Raw genomic sequence first — 16,649 nt, 5'->3', positions numbered from 1 at the left:
CCATTGGGAACCCCTGCAAAGCTGATATTATTTCTGAGTCTAATAGTTAGGGGCCCTTAGTATTTTCCCTATTTATCTGTATTTAGCAACATCATATTATCTTTTTTTCATTCTACACTGTGCATTCCCAAGATCATTCTGTTAGGCACAGAAAAGCAAAATGCCAACAGTTCTGACCTTTCTGTAAACATTGTCTAATACCAAACTGATTTCTCTTCCTTCAAACAGTTAAAAATCCCGATTCATTATATATAACTTTCCTAGTTAACCTTAGCTGAGTAGCTAAGGACCCAGATACTATTCTTTTTTCTTTTTTTTTTTTTGGTGAGGCAATTGGGGTTAAGTGACTAGCCCAGGGTCACACAGCTAGTAAGTGTTAAGTGTCTGAGGCTGGATTTGAACTCAGGTCCTCCTGACTCCAGGGCCAGTGCTCTATCCACTGAGCCATGTAGCTGCCCCTATTATTCATAAAGAAATACCCTATTTCTATATTTATTCTTGATCACTGCCCATGTGCTTGACCTTCATAACAAATTTTTTTAAAGTTTAAGTTGGGGCAGCTAGGTGGCACAGTGGATAGAGCACCAGTCCTGGATTCAGGACCTGAGGTCAAATGTGGCCTCAGACACTTGACACTTACTAGCTGTGTGACCCTGGGCAAGTCACTTAACCTTCACTGCTCTGCCCCACCCCACCCCCCAACCAAAATTTAAGTCTCTTGGTAAGTTCCCTGTGTGTCCACATCAGTCTCTTTAGACAATGGTCTCTTTTCAACTTCAATTAAATTATTCCAAAAATTCAGTCTTGAGAACTTCCTATTCCTCCTGCTCTGACTTCCCCTACATAATTTTACCCTGTATCATCATGCATAGCTTTTCTTTGAACTCTACGGAATTTCAAGACCTTACATCCAAGATGCATGTCAGAGTATCTCTAGTTATCCTTTCTTATTCAATAACAAATTCATATTTGTGTCTGCCTCTGCTAAGAGCTGATCTCCTTTACCTTACCTAGGTAGGAAGCACAGCAGCTACTCCTAGGCCTGATCCTACTTCTGAGAGCTTTGGCCTGTTTCACTTCTGACCTAAGCAAGTTTGTCCCCTAAGCTCCCTGTTCCTGAGAACTTAGCATGCTGGTGCTGAACTTAGTAGAGACCCTTAATCAGCTTAGAGCACTAAAGCTCAGAGCTCCCAAGTTCAAGTGATCCCCTAACCTCAGCTTCCCTGGTAATGGAGATTATAGAGATATACCACCATAACCATCTCATAAATTCTAAAAAATACTATTTTTATTACTGCCTGGCTAATGGAAGGAATACTATCACTATAGATGATTAAGAGTTGAGTGTAGGGCCAGCTAGGTGGCGCAGTGGATAGAGTACCGGTCCTGGAGTCAGGAGTACCTGAGTTCAAATCTGGCCTCAGACACTTAACACTTACTAGCTGTGTGACCCTGGACAAGTCACTTAACCCCAACTGCCTCACTAAAAAAAAAAACAAACAAAAACCAGTTGAGTGTAAAATATTCATGGATGTGAACACATATAATATTTACAGGTCTCAAGACAAGCAAACAAACTGTATAAGCTAAATAATGTGAAAATATATTTAAATTATCACAAATGTAAAACATGTAATGGATGTAAACTGGCCAATGAGAAACCAGTCCTTTAATTATGTGCAAGCATTCCCTACCTGGTTTCAATATAAGTGATCATGCTGAAACTTGGGGTAATGAGATTTATGGGCATGATGACTCAGGGATTAGTATTATGAGATTACAAGAAATACTTTCATTTGATGTGAAGGTAGAAGAACTGATGACCAGAAGTGAGGTAATATAAAACACACATCCCTTCTTTTCTTCTTATTTTGTGGATGCAAAGAAAAAGGATGATTCTGAGCTATCTCCCAAAGAGTTAGATGGAATAAGGACACCAGCTATGTCTTGAACGCAACCATAGTGGAAGTGAGCATGTGTACAACTTTGTCTCTTTATGTTTACTCTTCCCTGTTTTTAGGAAAATTAATTATAAGATAAGAATGGGGGCAGCTAGGTGGCACAGTGGATAAAGCACCAGCCCCGGACTCAGGAGGACCCGAGTTCAAATCCGGACTCAGACACTTGACACTTACTAGCTGTGTGACCCTGGGCAAGTCACTTAACCTTCATCCCCTCCCCCCAAAAGATAAGAATGCCCAGTTTACCTAGGAAGGAATAAATCTAAAGGGAACTTTGTGAAGACTAAATGAAGAGAGAAAAGGAATTCTAAGGCCTGATGCAGGGAGGTACTACTTTATCATATTTTTTCTATATTTATACCTCACTTATACTTCAAGTTTAAGCTCACTCTCCCCAGGGACCTTGTTTATACAAGGGGAGAATGTGCCCACAGTTGGGAAGGCTGGAAGATGTGCAATAAATAATTCTTGATATACCTTCTCTGAGAATCCTTTTTCTAAAAGACAATTGATGGCTATTAATGGAGAACACATTGGTGGAGGCTTAAGAATAACTGGCACCGGAAACTCCAGCTCTTCAAAGTTATCAATGAACTATGAAGGGAGTAGTCAGATACATTCTGAAAACTCAACCTGCCAGTGTCAGCAAAAGCTGGAGAAATCCATGCAGAGGGGAACAAGATCACAACTCAACACCAAATAAAGCAATGTAAAAAATCTGCTGAATGCTATTAAATCTGGAAACACAACCGTAGATCAATACTTCTTATTATGAAGAACTTTTATGATTTTGTATAACAAGTTTTCTTAGACACAATGAACAGTGGCAATGAAATTAATAGACTATGCAGTAACTAGCTACAGTCTTAAGTGAAGATATAATATGACACTGCTTTATTATGTATTACAAACACTGGCTCTTATTAGGGATTCTGTACAGTACCACTGCTGCTTTAAAAACACAAAGTATAACTCTTAAAAGATTTTTTTGAAGAATTTATTTTTGCAGTTTTACTTTATTTTTGTCAGTGAGAGAAAATAACTAAATTCAACTGCAGCTTGATCTAAAATGGAAGCAGAATGATATGACTCATTTATTTTTCTACATTAGCATTCTGCTTTGTGATTACAAAAGTTTAAAAGTTTTGTTATATATCTGAATTCCTTTACTAAAAAATATCTTTTAAAAATCTATCCAAATTACATCTATTAATACTGAAATGTTCTAAGTTACTTTTATATAGCCTAAAATTTAATAATCTAAAAACAATAAGTCTATTTCTATTCAGTAAAATAATGTAGAGAGTGCAATTTTACTAATAAAAAAATGAAAATGCCTTTAATACAAATCTATTTTCTTGTATCACACACATTTCCATTTTTACAGTTTACCCCATTTTTATTTCAGGTTAACTAATTTAAACTTTTATTATGCAAAACAGAAATGTTCTATTAAAAAAAAACAACCAAATAAGTCTTTTTCTGAAGATTCTGATATATGCATAGTATATTGCTGTTCTAACTCTGTAAATGTAAATCAATCAATAATCATTTATAAAACACCAATTATATATCAGGCACTGTTCTAAGTGCTAGGGATACAAAGAAACACAAAGAACATTCTCCAAATCTCAACATAAAAAACCTCAAAGACCTCACAATCCAACGTAAGGGACAATATGCAAGCAATTATATATATAGGAAAAATTTTTAAAAAACAACTGAGTATAATTAAAAGAGATTGGGGGGGGGGGCAGCTAGGTGGCGCAGTGGATAAAGCACCGGCCCTGGAGTCAGGAGTACCTGAGTTCAAATCCGGCCTCAGACACTTGACACTTACTAGCTGTGTGACCATGGGCAAGTCACTTAACCCTCATTGCCCTGCAAAAAAAAAAAAAAAAAAAGAGAGAGATTGGGGAAGTCGTCATGTAAAAGATTGTGTTTTAGCTAGACCATGGAAGGAAGCAAGGGGGAAATCAAAAGGCAGAGATGAAGAGGGAGAGCATTCCCCCTCATGAGGGACAATCAGTAATAATGCCTGGAATTTGGAGGTGGAATGTCTGGTTCAAGAAACAGCAAGAAAGTTAGTATCATCAGATCAGACAGTATTTTGCGGGGAGTAATGTGTAAGAAGAGTGGAAAGGTAGGGAACTGGGGGACAAGGGGTTGATGAGATAGCAAGGAGAGGGGTTTTTACTAGTATCTCACTACCAGATTTTACTAGCATCATAATTCTGCATGTGGTAAACAATATTTTTCACATAACAAAATGTTTGGTTCCTGATGCTTTACTACTCTCTCATTTATCCCCAGAACCTTTTCTTCAATGAAGAGATCCTATTCTTAGCTAACTAATAATTTCGAAATGATTCAGTCAACAAAAATATTTAAGGGATAAGCTACGATGGGTCTAACTAACATCATGAAACATTGTGGTAGATAAATAAATAAGTAAAAAATATTGATTCTTACTCTTGAAAGGCTTCAAACTTTTGTTACAATTCAGCTTTATGTTCAGGAAAGAAGAAAAACTGTCAGAAAAAAAATTTAAGTAGAAACTCTAAAAATCATCAGGTAACCAGAAATTCCATTGCTAGGCATATACCCTAAGGAGATCACTGACAAAAACAAAGACTCCATATATACATATATATATATATATATATATATATATATATATATATCCTAATTATTAGTATTTAAGGCAGATTTTTTTGTGGTAACAAAGAATTAAAAACAAAGTAGATGCCCACTGAGTGAGGAATGGCTGAACAAACTGTGGTAGATTAAGGTACTGGGATATTACTGTACTATAAGAAATGGCAGGCATATGGAATGATATAAAAAGCTAGAAACTGATGAAGTGAACTAAGCAGAGGCAGAAAAACAATATATACGATGACTACAATAATAAAAATGAAAAGAACCACCACCAAACAGGTGAAAATTAATAAACAAGCTTGGCCCAAAAGAAGAGATATAAGAAGGTCACTCCCAGACTCTTGCAGGGCAAATGTTGGGGAGGAAGTTATTTCACATGTATTTAGCACTGCATACACTGTCAGACTTTTTTGATATTAGAAAATTCAACCTGAGCTGGGAAGGTACCAGGGGCCATCTTGCTAACACACTGGACCTGTATTTTGAGGTTCACTGAGCCTGATGGTGCAATATTGTTATGATTCTTCTAAAACCTCCAACACTTACAAATCCCTCCCCTCTCAGCCATAGCTTCCTACTTGGTCTCCCTGCCTCAGTTCTCTCTCCATTCCAATCTATACTTTAAACAGCTGCAGAATTGGTTTTCATAAATAATAATAAACAAGCCTGACTATGTCATTTCCATTCTCAAGAACTTCACATATAAAGCCCTTTGTCACTTGGTTCCAACGTCTATTTCTAGACAAAATTCGTATTACTTCTCTCGTGGGTATGCATTACATAGTTATGTTTTAGTCATATTAAAAAAAAAAAAGTTAAGCTCTGACTCTTGGCCAGACTCTGTACTAGTCAGGAAAATAAGGCTCTAAAGAGAAAACTGGAACTAAAAACTCCCTTTCTGGAATTTGGTAGGTACTCAGCTTCAGGGATATAAAATAAAAGTTTTCATAAGGAATTAAAAGACTATCTGAGATAGCACAATAGCTCCACCTAGGAAAAATACTGACAATAACATTTTTGGATCTCATTGGAAAACCATACGTTGTTTCATATGACATACTTCACAGCCCATGATGTGGTCGGGGTATAGAAAAGGGACAATGATAAAAGGGAATGAGAGAAATATAAAAATAGGAGAATTACACTGAGACAAGAAAAGGCTGTTCTCTACATGCTGGAGAAGAGGACTTTGAAATAGTAGAGGCAAACAGAATAAGTATTTATATAGTGCTAAAGCACAGCAAACATCTTTTCTGATTTCCTTATAATAAAGTGGTCAAATAAGGATATTTTACTTGAAATACATATGGATAACATTATTCAAAATATTTTTCCACCAACCCCATGAAGTCAGTACGGTAAGTATGATTACTGGAATTTTGTTAAATCCACGCCTATTAAGTAGTGGTAGTAGAATTTGAACCCAGGCTTCCTAATCAGAAGTCCACTGTTTTTTCTGCTATACTACACTACTTTTTTTGTCTTCTCACCAAATGTTTGAATCTTTTGTCAAGTACTTTCTGAATTGGTCATAGCATAATTTTTGTATCCAAGAAGTCTAGAGGAACTAATAACATGTACATTAGGAAAAATGATTCTTTTCTAAACTTATTTTCTACTATTCTAATAGAAGTGAACCTAACAAGTGTGCCTTGTTGCTAAATATAACAATGCTAAGCAATAAAGGCTAAGAATAATGAACAATTGCAGTAGCTAGGTGGCGCAGTGTATAGAGCACTGCCCCTGGATTCAGGAGGACCTGAGTTCAAATCCAGCCTCCGACACTTGACGCTTACTAGCTGTGTGACCCTGGGCAAATCACTTAACCCCAAGTGCCTCACCGCCCCCCCCCCCCAAAAAAAAGAAAAATAAAAAAGAATAATGAACCATGGGCAAAAAGGAGGTAAAGATGGAAACCTCCAATAAAGAAACTGAGTCAGGATTACTCCAGAAACCTCAGGGACAAGGAACCAAGACCCCTGACGGAGAAAGCAGGAAAAATAAACTGGCCATTCCACTCCACTGGAGGCTCTGGTCTATAAGTAAACTCTCCAAATACATATGCATTAAAGATCTTCTATCCAGAGACGCTTTCTAATTCAAAGTTTCTATACTTCCTTAGCTGGTAACACTTTATTCTTCTTGTGATTATATATTTGGGTGTATTAACACCATGTCTTCTTGTGAAATCCCATGTCTAGATTAAAAAGGAAAAAAAATATTATGAAATCTTGACAATAATCCTTTAAGCTACATAAACTCAAAAACCAAATTTCTAATGTGAAAAATGATAATTACTCAGGCAGTTAAGTGGTGCAGTGGATAGAGCACCGGCCCTGGATTCAGGAGGACCTGAGTTCAAATCCAGACTCAGACACTTGCCACTTACTAGCCGTGTGACCCCGGGCAAGTAACTTAACCCCCATTGCCTTGCAAAAAAAACCAAAACCAAACCAAACCAAACCAAACCAAACCAAAAACCCAAAACTTTTCTTGGTGTTTCTGCAGACTATAATAATGTCACTCAACCTCTTCTCTGATACTCTCTTCACTTGAGATTTTTATAACACTACTCTTCCCATGTTCTCCTCTTATATGAATGGTCTTTCTCAACTTATTTGTTGGAACTTCATTCAGGTCAGCCCACTAAATGTGTACTTCTTCTTTAAACTCTTTAACTTTTACTTCCTCAGCTCCCATGGATTCAATCAGCATCTCTATGCTAATGATTTTCAAAGCTAGTCAGCCCTAATCTGCAGTCTGACATTCCCAACCATATATTAAAAAATATCAAACTGAATGTCTCATAGACAGCTAAAACTCAAAATGCCTAACGCTGAACTCATTCTCCCCTCCCACCCCTCCAAAGTGTCTTCTAACGTTCTTATTACTCTGGAGGGCACCACCATCCTTATCGATGTTCCAGGCTAGAAATCTAAGTGTCCTAATTGACACCTCTCTCAGTCCATATCTAATCTGTTGTCAAGACATTCAATTCAACCTTGAAAAGATTTACACACACACACACACATATATATATATATATATATATATATATATATATATATATATATATATATATATATATATATATATATATATATATATATGCCCTTCTCTTTGCAGACAGTACACTCTGTTTATCATCTCAGGCCTGGACTGCTATAAGAAGAGCCTGTTGACTGGTTTCCCTGCAACAACTCTCACTCTAGTCCATCCTCTAGCAAGCTGCCCAAGTGATCTCCCTAAAGTACAGGTCTGAACATACCATTTTCTACTTAAACCTGGCCCCTTCTTACCTTCAGTCTCCTTATCCTAACCTCTTCCCTTCACCTCCTTTGCAACGTGGGCACAATGGGTTCCTTGAACAAGACATTCCATCTCTAGACTCTGGGCATTTCTGTTGATTATCCCTGATGGCTGGAATACTCTCCTACCTCATCTCTACATTCTGACTTCCATAGTTTCCTTCAAGTCTCAGCTAAAACAATACCTTTTACCAGAAGCTTTTTCTGTTAATGTTCATTATTTATTTCTAATTTATCCTGTACACAGCTTGTTTGTACATAGCTATTTGCATATTGTCTCCTCCATTAGACTGTGACCTCTTTGAGAGGAGGAAGTATGTTTTTCCTTTCTTTGTATTGCCAGAGCACTGTGTATCACATATAGGAGGCCTTTACTAATTTACCAATAATTAGGCATTTTAGTCTACCTGACTGATACAGAAGAGGTAAAACTATATGGTAGCTATCTTTGGTTGTTTTCAGCTACTGAACAGGTATACAAGGACTTTTAGATGACTCTATATTTGGGATTTTTCTTCAATCATAATCATCAAAATTTGAAGGACAAAGTAAAATATATTTCTAATTTTAAAAAGGGTTATTACACAGGGCAGCTAGGTGGCGCAGTGGATAAAGCATTGGCCCTGGATTCAGGAATTCCTGAGTTCAAATCCGGCCTCAGACACTTGACACTTACTGGCTGTGTGACCCTGGGCAAGTCATTTAACCCCCATTGCCCCACAAAACAAAACAAAACAAAACAAAAAGGGTTATTACCAAAATTCATTCTTTTGTCAGTATATTGTATTCCACTGATTGTATATTATGTGTAAATGGTGGTTAGTTTCCAGGCCATTCTATATAATTCTATTTAATAACTATCATAGCAGAGATGTACCTATTGTACATTTTAAAGGAAAAAATTAGGAAAGATTATTAGTGTAAAATTAAATTAAGAAAAATCAGCAAATTGAAAGAGATAGAAAAGTTAATTTATAAGAAATGATGGAAATTTGAGGTGAGTCATAATTGGAACCAGGGAGATGACTATGTTAAAATCTAAAGGAGTCCTGATTCTCCACAAGCATCCCAATAAAGCTCTAAAAATGCACCAGAAAGAACAGTGATAAAGAAAACATCTTTAAGTTCCTCCAGCTAACCCAAGACTTCATAAAATGACTGAGAGAATACTAGAAGCTCTAAGCAGAGATAAGTAAGGTTTAGCAGAAGCAAAGCATCCAAGCAGGGCAGTCTGGGAAAATGGGGAAGAGGAGGGCAAGGCCAGAACAATACCCAGGCAGCACAGAACCTAGACCTGGCAAGCAGAGTACCTATCTAGCCAGCCTATTCCTACAGATACATGTATATGTATGCACGTATGTAGAACTATATGTGTTACGTATACAAACTGTGAGATTTAAAATTGGATATTAGATCATAAATCTCCCCTACTTAACTTTTCCCTTAATTTATCTCCCAGACTAGTAAATGGAAGAAGCTTCTGGTTTTCTAGATAGAGCCTTTATTGTATATAAGGTGTTGTTGATTAGAAGGATAGGAAAATAGAAATACAGTACAAATCGTCTTAAATCTAGGCTTAGTCTATATTCCTTATAAAAACTCACCAAACCGAAAAGGCCACCTTTGGAGAGAGGGAGACCGTCTGTGCCGTGCCGCCAGGAGTCCCGCCAAGCAGGCAAAAAAGGGCTACTCTAGTTCTCTCCACCCCCGGAAGTCAAAAACCCGGCAGGCAGTCTGACATGCGCAGCAGGCGGACTGTTCATCTCCTCCCCAAAAGGGTGGTCCTTGAAAAACTGGCGTCTTTCAGTTATCCTAACCGACTGTTAAAAACTTTCATATTTTACCACAATACACATATACACACATGCACATACACATATATCTATACATACATATATACACACAAATGTGTGCGTGTGTGTGTGTATACATAAATGTGTGTATGTATGTGTATGTGTGTGTGTGTTTGTATACAAACACAGAGGATGGCCCAATTGGAACAGACCAAGGGATATATATATATATATATATATATATAACAATTCAATTTAATAAACATTAAGCACCTATTATGCAAAGAAATAAATTCAAGGCAAGCTTCACAACACATAAATAGGAAACAAAAGAGGGAAAGCACTGGAATAAAGAGGAATTAGGGAAAACCTCCTTTAGGAAGGTGGGATTTTAGTTGGGACTTAAAAGAAGCTACAGAGGTTAGTAGTTGAAATTGAAGAGGTAAAGTGTTGGAGGCATGGAGAAACAGCCAAAGGAAATTCCTGGAGCCCAAGCAGACAGATTGGAGAATCATCAGTATAAATACGGAAATTAAGTCCATGGGTACATGAGATTATCAAGTGAAGCAATAAATAGTATAGAAGGGGAAGAGAAGAGGACCCAGGATGGAGCCCTGAGCGATATCTACAGATATATAGTGTGATCTGGAAAAAGATGCAGCAAAGTAAACAGAGAAGAAGCAATGAGAAAGGAAGAAACCCAGGAGAGAGTGGTGTCCTAAAAAACCTAGAGAAAAGAGAACATTAAAGAGGAGAAAGTGATCATGTGACATAACCTGCCAGGAGGTTAAGAATGAAGATTGGGAAAAGGCCACTGGACTTGGCAATTAGGGATTAGTAACTTTGGAGAGAGTTTTTCAGTGGAATGATACAGTCGTAAGTCAAATTTTAAGGGGTTAAGAGGAGAGTGGGAGGAGACAAAGTTTAGCTACAAAGGGCAGAAAAGAAACAGGACCACAATTAGTGAAGATGGAAGAATCAAATGAGGTTTGGTTTTGATTTTTCCCAGGATAGGAAAAGACATGGGCATGTTTGTAAGCAGTAGGAAAAGAGCCAGGAGAAGAAAAGATTGAAAATAAGTGAAAGAGGGGCAGCTAGGTAGCGCAGTGGAATAAAGCACTGGCCCTGGATTCAGGAGTACCTGAATTCAAATCCAGCCTCAGACATTTGACACTTACTAGCTGTTGGACCCTGGGCAAGTCACTTAACCCCCATTACCCCACCAAAAAAAAAAAAAAAGAAGTGAAAGAGTAGGAATGCCTGAGGGGGCATTCTGTTGCAGAAGACAGGATGGTATGAGAAATGATTATTAATAACCAATAATTGGGGGGAGACTCAGAGTTCTCCCCTTTTAAAGTCCTGACTTTAAATTCAGTTCTTGGTTCAAGGCCCCACCCTGGTGGAAGTTACTATGTTCTGCTCAGGCTTGGGTGGTATATAGGTTTTTTGAATTGATAGCCTAAAGTTAAGAGTAGTCTGGTATAGAAATACTTTTCCAATCCAACAAGATACTCAGCCCTTCATTTTAATTTAGCCCACTTCCAATCACTTTAACCAATTAGGTTTGGTTGTTGTTTGATGGACCACCTACTGTTTTGAAGAGTATATAAACTGTGAGTGTATCACTATGACTGTCTTTGGTCTAAGAGAAACTACCAAATTATTATCCTTTTATTAATAACCTGCTGGTTTTATTAATAAAATGATTAAATTATATTACCTAGAAACCGTGTCTGTCAAACTTTTCTAAAGGTCACAATGGTATGGAATGAACAAATGATAACAATTAAATCTTTTCAAGCAGGCAGCTGGAAGTTTTTTAAGTACAAATATACTAAAACAGGAAAATCTGTTAAGGAGGGAGGGGGAAATCACACTTAAGATATATTGCCTGGAGATCTTCAATCCATCTATACATGAATGTGTTAAGGGCTAAAATTCTAGCTAAACTGTCTAAAATATCTAATGAGTGGTCGCCAATAAATTATAAGCTTTAGCAAGAGTTAGACTTTTAAGCATTTATTAAGGAGAATAAGAATTTGGTAAAGAGAAAGGCCTAGATTCCTATCTATTAAAGGGAGAGCACATTTCTAGCTCCGCTCTCCACCAGAGTCCAGAGGAAAGAGAGCTAGAGTGAGCGCCAGTCTCTTCCTTCCTCCTCCCACTAGTCCGTGTCACTTCCTGACGCCAAAGAAAAGACTCCTGGTCTTGCCCTCAAAGACCTTCGTTTCATGGGCAGAACTCTTCTACAGTAAGTCTCCAGCAGGTGGCGTCATTCCAATCGTTACAAATGGGTATGTGTGTGTGTGAAATTTTACCATAGTTTTTCCTGATCCTCTAGGTCCAATAATTAGTGCAGAGTTACTTTCTCCATGGACAGCTGTTCGTTTTAGTAGCTCAATTAAGTGTCTGAAATTATAAAAGATAAAAATGAAGAGAGAACCTATGAAGTTCTAACAGCATTCTGGGAAATAACTCCATAAAATGAAATTAAAATCCCAACCATTTAAGTGGAAATGTAGTAATAATTTCAGCTTCAAACTTTTAAGACCAAGAAGAAGTAGAGAGAGTAGTATTAGTCAAAGTACTTTGGCAGTGACCAATATAAGAAAACTTCAAATTTTGTTGCTCTAATCAAAAGTATAAAGTCATATGTAAGGCTGACAATTCCTTTCTTACCTATACTGTGCTTGTACTCCAAATAGGTTACCCTTTGGAATCTGGTGACAAAATCTTTCACGTAAAATTCTTTGCACCTACAAAATTACAGGGAAAATCAAAATATACTTTTGGCTTGAAACAAAATTTTGAAATGTATTTCCAAACCTTTTATAGATATCATCTAATTTTATCTTTAAAACAACCCCAGTTAAGTAGGTACTATTATTATCACCTTATAGATGAGTAAACTGAAGAAGAGGTTAAGTTATTTGCCCAGAGTTACACACAGTTAGTGTTGATGTCGTCAAGCAAGTCCAGCATTCTACTACCTCTCAATGACCCTGAGGATAGAGAAGAGACCCGTGATTTGACTGGCACAGGTAAGGAAACACCCTCTACCAATGCACATCAGTCCCTTCACTGTAACATATAATCTTAGAGAACTGCCTAGAGCTTTGACAATTTAACCAGGTTCAAAGAATCAGTATTTGCCAGAGGCAGGACTCCAATCCTAGCTAACTGAGGTTTGATACTAGTTCTCAATTTACTGTGCTGGAATATACCAGTAAAAATTATACCAATACAGAATATATTGACAATATATACTTCAAACCTTGAAGAACAAATTTATTCCACATGAACTCTACTTTGTTCAAAGTTTGGATGAAAGGTTATGCAATATTAACAACTGTGTCTCTTTCTGCTCTATGGCTACTGTTTCCTCAATAACTACCATTTAGGGGCAGCTAGGTGGCACAGTGGATAGAGCACTGGCCTTGGATTCAGGATGACCTGAGTTCAAATCCAGCCTCAGACACTTGACACTTACTAGTTGTGTGACCCTGGGCAAGTCACTTAACCCCAATTGCCTCACCAAAAAAAACCCAAACTACCATTTAGATCTAAGAGCTATTCCATATCAACCCCAAAGTCCTAATCCATTCCTTCCTAGGGTACTCAATCTCTCACCAGATCCTGAAATTCTGTCCTTATGAAACAACTAATATGCTGAGTTAAAACAAAAACAAAAAAATAAAACCCTTTCCTTGACCCTGAAGCTCTTTTAGTAATTGTGCTATTTCATTATAAACTTTCTTAGCCAAACTTTCCCAAGTACTTGTCTAAACTGGCTACTTTCATTTATAACTAAATTACTCCTTAATCCAGCCTGCTACCAGCTTTGTACCCCAAACATTCTACTAGAACTGTTCTCTGGGGTCACTAATAACCTCCTAATATACCAAACATGACAATATTTTTTTTCAGAAAACATAGGACTTACGGTTTAGAATTGAAAGAGGCCTTAGAAATCATATACTCAAATGTTCAATATCATTTTTAATATCAGCAAACTAAAGTCCAAAGATCAAACAAGTAGAAGGGCTGAGATTTGAACCCCAGTTCTTTGACTTTAAATTCAGGAATCTTTTTATTATATCATAATGTTTCACCAGTCATTTTCCTCCTTGACTTTTCCATAAAATGAGATTACTGAAAAAAAGACATTCTCATCACCAATCCAAACTAAAAACTATTTATTATGCACCTATGCTGTTCCAGGCACCATGATAAGCACTGGGGATACAATTAATAATTAAAAAAACCCAAAAAACCAAAACACAATCACTGCCCTCAGCAAGCTTACAGTCTAAAGGGGGAGAAAACATACAAAAAGGAAACAGAAAGGCAGGGGGATGAATTGGATATTTAATCTCTCTTGCCCTAACATTTCTAAACAGTTAGATGGCACAGTGGAGGGAAGGAGGGAGAAAGAGAACGAGTTGGGCCTGTAGACAGAAAGACCTGAATTCCAATTCAGCCTCAGACAATTTCTAGCTGTGTGACACTAGACAGCTTCCTCAACTGTGATGATGACGGTGGTGATGGTGATGATGACGGTGGTGATGGTGATGATGATGATGATGATAGCATTTACCTCTCAAGATTGTTCTGAGTATCAAATGATATAATGTTTGTAAGTGCTTACAATAGGGCCTTACATATATTAGGTATTTAATAAATGGTTGCGTTATTCTTTCCTTAAACTTCAGTGTCCCCCAAGGCTCTGTCCTGGGATCTCTTCTCTTCTCAAACTGTATTACCTAAATTGGTTATATCATTAGTTCCTCTCTCCTCTACACCTCTCTATAACTGTTGAGGGTACCATGATCTTCTATTACCCAAGTTTGAAATTATGGTGTCAAGTTCATTTTCACTGACCCCTTAGATCCAATCAGTTGTCAAATGCTGTCATTTCTACCTTCCCAACATCTCTCATATAAGTCCCCTTCTCTCTGACACAGCTGCCACTCTAATACAAGGCCCCCTTACCTCATGCCTGGACTACTACAACAGCCTAAGTTGGTTTTCCTGCTTTAAGTCTCTTCTTATACTGGTCCATCCCATACTGCTAAAGCAAAGGTCTTAAGAAACCCGCACTACAGCTTACCATTGCCGCAAGCTATCATGTTCCATCTCTTTCCCTTCACAGCTAAATGTCTTGAACTAGCTGTCTATGCTCAAAGTTCCCAATTTCTCTCTTCCCAAACTCTTCTAAATCCTCTACAACTTGGCTTCTTATCCATCAACTGAAATTGCTCTCTCCCTAATTTCCAATTTTTTCTTAAAAGTCAAATGTAATCGTACTTTCTCAATTTTTATCCTTCTAGAGTTTTCCGTAGGATTTAACACTATTGGTCACCTTTCTCTTCCTGGAAAATTTCTCCTACCTCCATGAGCACTTCATCTAAGTTTACTTTTCTGAGGCTTTAACCATATTATGTCAAATATCTGTGGGTGTTTCCCAAGGTTCTGTAGTCTCTAGACTTTTCTTCTTTCCTCTCTATACTCTCGCAGTGATATCTCATTAACTCTTGAACAGGTATGAACTCTATACAGATGATTCCCAGAGCTATGACAATAATACCATAATAAAATTTACATAGCACCTATTATGTGCCAAGCACTGTGCTGAACACTTATAAACATTACATCATTTGATCCTCACAACTACCTACCCAGGAGGTATTATCATCACCTCCATTTTACAGATGAGAAAACTGAGGAAAAGAAGGATTAAATAACTTGCTCAGGGATACAAAACTAGTAAGTGTCTGAGGTCTGATTTGAATTCTGGTTTTGTTGAGTCTAGGCCCAGCATTCTATAGCTTGCATCATCTAGCTGACCCAGGCTGCAATCATGCATCACCAACCATCAATTGGACATTTTAAACTAGATATCCCATAAGCAAATCTCACACTCAACATGTCTAAAACAGAACTCATCTTTTACCCCTTAGTGAACCAATTCAACTCTATATTGTCCTCTCTTGAATCCCTAATCCCCTTATCATATCGCCAATTATGCCCAGCTAAATGCCACCATTAAACACCTTCATTCCTACACAGAAGCTGCTGAATGAAGGTGAAGAAAACTATACAACCTCAACTAGGCCCTCACTGCTGCTGGGCAATTCTATTATACCTCCTTGATCAACTCACTATGCCATTTTCCTCATCTACTCTCCTAAAACCTTTTCATCCCTCCTCAAACTTCCCATGGGACACTCTCCTTTCTCTCACCCCCTAAGCTGAGAACCTTGATTCATAACGTACAGAAAAAAAGTGCTTTACATTCATTGTGAGCTCCCTCTTCTCTCTTCATCTCATGTCACACATATGCCTTTTGCCAATATCTCTTCCTTCTCCTATCTCATATGATAAGATGTTTACTCCTTAACAAGACCATGCTCAACAAGCTGCTCGTGCAATCCCATTCCATCCTGTCTCCTTCAACAGACTATTCCATCATATCACTTACTTTCAATCTTTCCCTGTTCACCAGTTCTTTCCCTACTGCTTACAAACACTCCCATGTCTCCCCATTCTGAAAAAAACCCTCATTCGATCCTTCTAATCCTGACATCATCCTATATCTCTTCTGGTTTTCATGGCTAAACTGGAAAAGCCCAGCTACAATATATGCTTCTAGTTTTTCTTTTCTCACTCTCTTACTAATCTCTTACATTTTAGCTTTCAATCTTATTGTACCAAAACTACTCTCTCCAAGATACCAGGGGGCAGCTAGGTGGAGAAGTGAATAAAGCACCAGCCCTGGATTCAAGAGTACCTGAGTTCAAATCCAGCCTCAGACACTTAACACTTACTAGCTGTGTGACCCTGGGCAAGTCACTTAACCCCCATTGCCCCACAAAAAAACAAAAACAAAAAACAAGATACCAATGATCTCTTAGTTGCTAACTGTA

At 37.6% G+C, this 16,649-nt stretch overlaps 1 protein-coding gene across 5 annotated transcripts in view; it reads right to left on the bottom strand.

The window, feature by feature from the left end:
- ORC4 (origin recognition complex subunit 4) overlaps positions 1-16,649 on the bottom strand; it is an 83,830-nt gene that overhangs the window by 29,974 nt on the left and 37,207 nt on the right. For 3 of the 5 annotated variants that reach the window (XM_043994841.1, XM_043994843.1, XM_043994842.1), the window contains exons 3-4: positions 12,403-12,479; positions 12,042-12,132 (exon numbers count right to left, since the gene is read on the bottom strand). The exons of the other annotated variants lie outside the window; for them this stretch is intronic. In XM_043994841.1, the coding sequence (XP_043850776.1) occupies positions 12,042-12,132; positions 12,403-12,479 (168 nt within the window). The remainder of the gene's footprint in view (positions 1-12,041; positions 12,133-12,402; positions 12,480-16,649) is intronic. 5 annotated transcript variants of the gene reach the window in all.

This window comes from Dromiciops gliroides, chromosome 3, assembly GCF_019393635.1.
Source record: "Dromiciops gliroides isolate mDroGli1 chromosome 3, mDroGli1.pri, whole genome shotgun sequence".
Lineage (NCBI taxonomy): Eukaryota > Metazoa > Chordata > Mammalia > Microbiotheria > Microbiotheriidae > Dromiciops > Dromiciops gliroides.
Note: the sequence above shows the minus strand (reverse complement) of the source record. Positions and strands in the feature narration are given on the sequence as shown.